Raw genomic sequence first — 9063 nt, forward strand, 5'->3', positions numbered from 1 at the left:
GGAACTTGGCTCTACAATGTTAAGATGAATAGACTAAAACATTCACCTTGTGCATAAAACAAAGCAGGTGCAATATCTTTAGCTCCAAAGCCAGTTCAAAAATGGGGAAAGAGGACAGAGTTCACTTGGAGCCACTTGGAAATGAGCAGAGGCCCTAGCAACACTGCAGCCATGGAACACATCCATGACAGGGAAAAGCTTTTAAGACTGGGACTGAGATAAGTGCCATGCAATCTCTTCTGAGATCTAAAGTGATGATCTCCTAGGGCACTGGGCCAACTACAAGGCAGAGTGAATGCAGGGCACAAACGCCAACTGCGTATCCTTAGGTTTGAGGTCGAAGGGGCTACCTGACGGCCCTGTTGACTCTAGCTTCCCATTGTTTCCACTGTAAAGCTGTTCACTAGGTTGTTCTCTTGATGTTTTCCTTATACCCTGACTACCCCAGGAGCTGCATTTGCCCTTTACATCATAAGCTCCGCACTGTTTTTGAACTGATTTTCCATGTGACCTTCCCAACACCTAATGAGCTCAGTTCTCCTAGAACCTTCTGACAATGCGGCACTCCGAGTTGGACCATCGTTCCCTAATTCCTTAAGGGAGCTCTAGTCTAGAAGGTGTGAGGATGTTTGCTTAGGGTTTTCTACCCTGGGGAAGGTGTTCTCCCTGTCTCTCCAAATGCTCAGCAGTAAGGCAGCTTTATTTCAGTGGGAGATAAATAGACCCAACTATTCTCCCAGGGTGTGTAAGTAACGGGAGGGCTCCCTGCGCTCTTGCCCCCAAACAACTGATTCAGGAAGCTTACGGACAAATCTGGGCACAACGGCAAAATTAATATAGCTGAATTGGGCTGAGAGACTTTCCCTTCGTATTAAAAACCCAGACATGAGACCATAAATGGATTTGCAAATTGAGTTAGTTTCGTAAAGTGCCTTCCTGAAAAGGCTAAATATGTCTTTCTTGGTAGACTGTCTCAAACCTGTAAATAAGTTCTTTCAAGGGTCAGACAGGACTGGATAAAAAGGCGATTTACTGCTGAGGAGGAGTAAAAATGAGATTGCGGGGTTGGGGGGGATCGTTCCACAAAGGGCTCCCTAAGAATCGTCTGGTTATTAAAAGTAACAAGCACAGAGCATGGAGATAGATAGGTATCCCCTGTCCTCAAAAAGCTCCAGGGTTTTTCCACGTCACCTCAGTTACCCTCACCAGGCATGTGTCCATTTGTTCCATAAGGAAGGAAACTGATGCACAGAAATTAGGTCTCCTGCCCCTGGTCCCCCGGCTCTGCAGTAGCAGTCTAGATCAGCACTCAAGTATCCAACTTTCAGTCCATTCTTTTTTCACGGGGCAATGGGAATCCATTAGTTGGCTTCCTATAGTAACTTCTGCCAGGAAACACAAAACTCATGGAGCCACCTTGTAGTAATGACATTTACTGAGCATCCCTTAGATGCAATACAATGTAACACAATTTTACTGGACTTCCCCTCAGTTTATATTTATATGGAATTTAAATTTTTCTAGTTGAAACTGATAATATCTTTGCGCTTGCCTTTAAAACATGCCTCTTTTTTTCTTTAGTTCTAGTAGTTTCGGAGTCAAGCGTACGTAAAAGAGTATCACTTCAATTCGTGTAACTAATAAAGTTAACCCATTTACCTGTTCGAATCCTCGGCCTCCATGCTTTGTTCTCCTGCAGTCTTTTCCTGTTAGAGACAGGAAAACGGATATGGAAGTTTGTTTTCCTTTCTTTGGTGCTGGTCTCTCCTTACCCTCTCATTTCGCCCTTGAAGTCCAGTTCTCCCCAGCCAGGATAAGGTCTTTTTTCAAGGACCACTCCATCCCCTGAGGTCAGAAATCATTCATGGTTGGGCTCCCCTCATGTGATACATTCCCAAACCAGTGATTGGCCCTTCTTTGCGCTATGCTCCTATCGTCCAACTCCCCAGTGGAGTCATTAAAAGAGAACTGGCTAGCAAATGGAATCCTTGGCATTACTCCCCACAATTTTCACTCCGTTTCCTGAGGAGATATTTGGGGAAGGGGGAGGAGAAAGGGATGGGAGTTGTAAGGGGAAAAAGGGAAGATGTATAAGTACTCTTACTGATTCTTCTTTCTCCTTCTCCCAGGAGGAGTAGAGTAGGACAGGGATCGCATCCCTTCTTTGGGTGCCGCCAGCTGCTTCTTTACATCAGTTCTGGGATTCTGAAAGGGAGAGCAAGAAGGCAGGGAGAAAGGAACTGAAGGGAAGGGCACAGAAAAGTCATTTCTTCATAGCAGTCTTTAGCTACAGGGAGTTTCTAATTATAAACTGTCTGCTACATTACCCAACTACCAAGCTTAGATCTTTCTCCCCATATCAGATATCAAGATAAACAAACTGTAAACGAACATACACACATGCATATAAGCGCACACACACACACACACACACCTGCTCACATTAGCTTTCCTGCGGAAGCCTTGGGTCAGCATAAAAGGGCCAATCTCAAGGCCTCACTATTTCTGTTCATCTTCTTGTTTCTCACTCTCTATAACTTGGCAATCGTGCCAGAAAAATACAGAAGTTTTACGTACTTGCTTTCACCTCCAGCATAATACGCTCTGTCATCCTCTGTCAGGTCTCAGAGCAAAGATTCCACAAAACCCAAGCCCGCGCTTGAATAAATCAAGTCATATTTGGAAAGAAAAAAGCGAGTTTGGGATGTTGGAGATTCCCTTTGTAATTAAAAATTATGAGAGCATTTGATTTTTGAGAGGAAATCTGAATTTAAGAACCTAGTCTGTGTCCTATGGGCGAATTGTTGGAGTAGCGATATTTCTTTGCCCTAATTCCCCTCTTCTCCCAGGGACTTGGCAGTGCTCCTCAAGACCAAGAGAAAATATTCCCTAACTTTCCAGGCTAGGAATTTCAGACAGAGGTAGAAATTGGTTTTCTTCCAGAGCCAACAAGTATTGGACCAGAGCTTAGAGGAGAATTTCTGGATTTTTGGAGGCTGGGGCTGGACTTGCTCAGCACCTCACGCTTCTCTAAATTTTTTTTTTTCAAATGAATGTGTATGAGTATGTGGTCTTAAGAGCAGTGAGGGTATTTACTGAGCACTCCTGGATGCAAGGCACGGTAATAATAATAATAATAATAATGTTGGTATTTGTTAAGCGCTTACTATGTGCCGAGCACTGTTCTAAGTGCTACATTTAAAGTAAAGCCAATTCTGCTAGACAGACTCCCCGGCCTTAGAAGCAAAGAACACCAGAGGATTGTGCTCTACTTTGATCTATAATATCTGAATGCATTTCCTTATAAAACTAGAGGGAAGGAAAACCCATGGGAAACACTTAATAATGAACATTTTATACACATTATGCACTTTTCTGGAAAATATTTTCTGCTCCCTTGGCATATATAACCCAGATAATCCTTAATTAGTTCAATCCCTGGAAATTTTCTCCATTTGCAATTCCGTGTCTGGCACCGAACAGTGGTTGACCTGCATACGAACAAACTTAACAGTTAGCTCCCTTAACTAAAATTATTTTGGGGTAATACTTTGGTAACCATGAGTAGACAGGCTGCTTCGACTGGTATAAATCAAATAACCGGCTATTCCATGCATTGACTCACTCTGACCCCTAACTATGACCCTTCCTGGGGGAGAAGGTAGGCTCACAGAAGGACACTAAATGCTCAAGTGCTGAGTACAGTGCTTTGCACACAGTAAGCATTCAATAAATACAACTCAATGAATGAATGAACACTTTCTGGGTTGGGCTTTTAGGGAAATTGTATAGAAAGAGATTGGCCACAAATCAAATGTCTTTTTCTGGTCTCCCCGGTGAGCGTTCACTATATATATATATAAAATTGTATTTGTTAAGCACTTACTATGTGCCAGGCACTGTACTAAGTGCTGGGTTGGATATAAGCAAATCGGGTTGGACACAATCCCCGTCCCATGTGGGGCTCACAGTCAAGATCCCCATTTTACAGATGAGGTCACCGAGGTCCAGAGAAGTGAAGTGATTTGCCCACGGTCACACAGCAGACAAGTGGTGGATCCGGGATTTGAACCCATAACCTTCTGACCCCCAGGCCTGTGCTCTATCCATTAGGCCAGGCTGCTTCTCCATGCACAAGGAGACCACAAGCAAGAGCCACAGCCAAACACAGACCAAGAACATGTAAGTTGGCAGGGGTTGATGTACCAGGCGGGGCTTAATGCCACCTTTTGCTTTGTGCGTTTCACCTCTGCTTCAGTAATGCTTCAGTCCTCGAGGCTGAATAGCTGGAGGCAGATCTGACTCCAAGAGCAACTGCCTTGGGCCCCAATCCCAAACTCTGATGTCAGTGGACGTCAGTCCCCGATACCAGGTTGGCGTCTAGTACCAAACACCTATACGCCTTTTCCTCTGGCCACCCCGTGAGCCCAAGTCAAAACGCACACACTGACCTTCCTCCTGGGGAACTTGAGATGGCCGTCTGAACCCGGAAGCATCAGCTGACCAGCAGGTCAGAAATCTCGGTGCCGCCAACACCGCTTTCCAATCCCAGTCTACCCCCAGGCCTGCCGGCAACTGTGGCTAAGCACCATACTGGAAATTCATGCCAGTGACTGCGAATCCTGGCTCACATACCAATATGCCCGGAGACTTTGAGGGAGATCACTTCAGCCCACCATGCTACCTCTGAAACAGTGATAAAGAAGAATTTTGAAACACCCAGCAAGGGGTCAGGGGGAAACTGCTGGTAAAAATCTGGAAGTGGTACCTCATACCCATCAGTAGAAGCAATATCTTTGAAGCCAGGCCCACACCAAACCAATGACTCAGTCACTCGTTTGACCTGGTCGTCCGGTTCTGCGGCCAATCAGAGATTTTCAAGTAGCAAATGGAAAAGGATCTGAGCGACATCTTACTTCTGATTTGAAATCACTTTCCTCTGACTCAATGAAACAGTTTCCCGACCAAAGCTCTGTCTCACCAAAATTAGAGGCCTGGGTGGAAGCTATCCGACTCAGCATCAATCTGAGTAAGCGAAGGAAAATTGCTGCAATTGCGGGGGGTGGGGAGGGGGGGTAGATGAATATTGATGCTTTTTTTTTTCTACATTTCAATAGGCCGAGAATAGAATTTCAGAAGAGCCTTAAATTTGGTATGAGAAATACCAGAGTCTGGCTGCCAGGGAAAAGTGAGTCAGAGTGATTAGGAAGTCGTGAACTAAGATCTAAGGGTGGGGAGGGCTGGCTTTTGAGGAAGCAAAGAGGGCAGGTAGAATGTGAGGGAGTCAGGCCTTTGGAGCTGTTGCCTACATTTTCCATCAGATTTAGTAGTACTAATAGGAGCAGTAGTTGTAATAGAAATGGAACTTACTGAGCACTTACTGAGTCCGATGCACTGTACTAAGCCCTTGGGAAAGTACCACAGAAGCACAAGACATGTTTCCTAGTCGCAAGGAGCTTTTTTCACTCCTTTTCTCAGAAGAGTACTCCATTGCTGGCTCACCTAAATCCAAAGACACATTCTGGGGGGGGGGCGGGGGAGGCTGTGCAAGAACAGAACACAAGAAATGTCACCCTTGGCTAGATTAATGGCCCACCTGGCCCACTGTTCTTTTTTTATGCTATTGGTTAAGTGTTTACTAAGTACCAGACACTGTTCTAAGAACTGAGGTAGATACAAGATAATCAGGTTGGTCACATTCCCTGTCTCACAAGGGGCTCACAGTCTTAAACCCCATTTTACAGAGGTGAGGCACAGAGAAGTTAAGTAACTTGCCCAAGGTCACAGCAGACAAGTGCAGAGCCAGGATTAGAACTCAGGTCTTTCTACTCCCATGCTCTTTCCACTAAGCCATTACTGTTTCTCAGTGTTCTGCCTCTGCCAGATGTTGCAAGGGATGTTTAGAGCAACTGTGCATTGTGGCTTAGTTGGGGAGTCTGAGGAAAAGAATTCCCTATCACACAAAAAAAATAAAGATCTCCAGTAAAATTGGATTAGTCAGTGCATGCATTTCTCCTGCAATGAGGGGGGCTTCGATAAACCCTTGGAAAAGAAGAAAACTCACACTAGAGCCCTCCGGGCTTATTGTTGCCTCATGCCTGCTCAGTTTCTCCCATGGCCACGTGGAGTTCTATCCAGATGGGCGCACGTTATCAGAGGAACATTCTTTAATTCCCCAAAACGCATTGGAACGTGGGTTGTGTGGAAGACTTCAGTGTGCTCTTCCACTATTTAATTCCTACTGGCCATGCTCCGATAAAATAAAAGCTCCCCATCATTGCGAGAGAAAGCAGGCAGGCCCAAGACAATCAGAGTCATCCCCTAGTGACCACTCCACAGCTGCATCCTCCAGAGCTCCCCATCTCAGCCCAGAAGCCCCCAAGGCTGAGGGAGATTCCAGGGCTCCCAATGGCACCAATGGACTTGGGAGGATGCCAGCTGGAACTGGTCTGTGTCCCTTCTCCACAACCTGCAAAACAAAAAAGACAAAGGAGAAAAACCACAAAAAAACAACCCAAATATGCAACTGGTTTGCCAGCACTGAGGAGCCAACAGCTAAGCCCCAACCCTCCAATGTGTGTCCCCGAAATAGGAAGACGAGAAAGGAGGCAAATTTTCTGATCTTTGTGTTTCCTCCATATAAAAGCCAGTCCCTAACCTTTGAAATGGCAGTCAGGGGATCTGGCAGCGAATTCTCTACCCTGTCTCGGAGGCCGCCGGGTACCCAATAACTTTTGCTCTACAGCCGGCACACGGAATGGAACGAGCCAAGTTCTACGCCTTGAAGGCTCCACCTAGAAAAGCGCCTGCCTTTTGCCCTCTTCATGGATGGCCCAAGAGGGCTCTCTGGTTGGGAAACGCTATAAGCTCCCAGAGGGCAGGAGTCGTATGTGTCGCTTCTGGTGTGAGCTCCCCAGTTCAATACCTTGCCTCGCCCCTCAGGAGGCATTTAGTACAGACCATTGGTTGATAGATCGATTGGTATTGATTCGGAATCCGAAACGGCAGCGGACTGGACTCTCGGAGAGGACTCTAATGACCCCCTCTCGCCCACATGGGGCCGTAATAAGAGGCCCCAAACTTTCTGACTGCCATCCAGTCTGATGTTCGGGGCTGCAGTCAGCACTTTGGTGATGACCCCATGCCAGGGAGGGCACCGTCTCCCTGCGCTTTTCCATCTGGCCTTCCAGGAAAGAGTCAAAGATCAGCCCTCGCTGGGACCACTTCTTAGCAGACAGAGTCATTAGTCAGGGACAGGGCAGGAAGGGCCTGCTGGGGTGAAGATAGCGAGGCTATTCAGGAAGCAGGCCCCCCACCTTATCCTCTTCCACCTGGTGGGGGGTTTTTGTTTTATGTCAGGCCTGCTCAACAGCAGGAACCATTTCCTTTTCTACTTCTGAGACCGGGTTAACTCCCTTAACTCCACAACTCCCTAGTGCAGATGGGAAGGGGCAGCGGTGAAGGGGTGGGGCAGAGAGGGGTGAACAGGAGAGAGAAGGGATGGAGCGGGGAGGGGCAGGGAAGGGTGAGAGGGGGTAGGGAAGCTTGGGGCGGGGGTGAAAAGGTGTGGGGAGGCATGGAGAGGAGTGGGAAAAGGACATTTCAGACAGGGCTCGGCCATGCTGGACAGAGGGAAAACCGACTATATGACCTCTTCCTCCACTGCAGTCAACTACTCGGGAAAAGAGCCAGCTTTGCTTGCTGCAGTGCTAGCATCCTCGGCTCGGCAATTTCTGGCGCTGTACTGGAGCGGGGCCTGGGATCTCTTTACCCACCGGGAGAGAAGTATACCTCCATTCTGAAAACCTAGTAGACTGAGATGTTTCTTTGAAACATCTCCAGGGAAAAGTGTTTGTAAAATCCTGAATTTCATCCTTCCCTTCAGCAAGGAACCTGAATCATTAAACTTTCATTTGCCACCTTCTGTAAATCCCTGTTCGGCTAAGCCTTCTTATTCCGTGGTGAGAGGGGGTCCCTGAGGGTCCCGAACCCAACAAAAGCAAGGGCCGGATCGCAGACACAACTTCCTGTACCCAAAGTCTCCTCGTGTCTTTCTTGATGCCTAATGGAGGATGAATGTCACCGAGGAAGGCTACCATCGCCTAAGCAGACAGGACTCTCGCTGAGACAGGAAGATTAGTCATTCCCCCAGAAGTGAATTGAAGACAGATGGAAGGCAGAGGGAGCTCAGCAACTGGCCCTCATGACAGCAACTGTGCTAAAATGGGACCAAAGGTCGCTACGAAAAGGGATGTAGTCCAAGTGGCTTTACCTCTCTCCTTGACGCCATTTTCCACGCGAAGAAACCACAGATGATGAGGTCGCAGCCTTAGTGAAAGCACACACTGCAAGCTCTAAGTAGCAAATACTAAGAATGGTGCAGAACAAAATCCAATTCAGCCTAAAGTGGACAGGCAAATAGATTTAAAAACAGTTGCCGAAAAGGGCTATTCACTTTTATAAAATATTTTGTTGAAAATTCTGTCATAACCCAACTCCAATAATAAAAATGTAAATGCAACGCTGCGTCCCCGCTGGAAGTGGGTGAGAATCCCCCAGCTCCCAAATTTGAGGATCCTGGGGAAGAAAGGATTTGGAAAGCCTTCTCCAACAGGCACTAGGAGAAGGAGATTTGGATCAGTTTGGATTACCATTAATGCCCTGATCTTTACTCCAGGTGGTTCTAAGGCAGGTGCAAATGTGCCATAGATCAGAGTTCAAAAATCAAAAAGTTACCTCCACTTGTGAAGAGGACAAAAGCCCTGAGCGGTCGCCGCCCTCCAGTGCGACGGCCCCCTGTCCCAAGTTAGGCATCCGGTCTACTTGATGCCCATGGGCGCTCTTCTCCACCCACCCCTGCCATTTGACTGACTCTCAGTTACCTACACGGCTGAATGGATGAATGTAGCTCTTTGGTTTCTGAAGCATAAGTTGTTTTCTTAATCTCTCTTTTTTCTCAAAGCTACTGGATCATTCCTGACCAGCTCAGCCCTGCCCGTTGCCCCGGATCCCATTTTCATGTCTGGAGGATGGCCTGCTGACCCCCGAACTGCTGCCTCAGAA

At 47.1% G+C, this 9063-nt stretch overlaps 1 protein-coding gene across 2 annotated transcripts in view; it reads right to left on the bottom strand.

Annotated features, from left to right (window-relative positions):
* SACS (sacsin molecular chaperone) overlaps positions 1–4954 on the bottom strand; it is a 50864-nt gene extending 45910 nt beyond the window's left edge. The window contains exons 1-3 of one of the 2 annotated variants that reach the window (XM_007664095.3): positions 4452–4954; positions 2105–2205; positions 1660–1706 (exon numbers count right to left, since the gene is read on the bottom strand). In XM_007664095.3, the coding sequence (XP_007662285.1) occupies positions 1660–1682 (23 nt within the window). In that variant the 5' untranslated portion in view covers positions 1683–1706; positions 2105–2205; positions 4452–4954. The remainder of the gene's footprint in view (positions 1–1659; positions 1707–2104; positions 2206–4451) is intronic. The other variant, XM_039914885.1, reaches the window with a different exon arrangement.
* Positions 4955–9063: the final 4109 nt, after the last annotated feature.

Source organism: Ornithorhynchus anatinus, chromosome 20 (genome assembly GCF_004115215.2).
Source record: "Ornithorhynchus anatinus isolate Pmale09 chromosome 20, mOrnAna1.pri.v4, whole genome shotgun sequence".
Lineage (NCBI taxonomy): Eukaryota > Metazoa > Chordata > Mammalia > Monotremata > Ornithorhynchidae > Ornithorhynchus > Ornithorhynchus anatinus.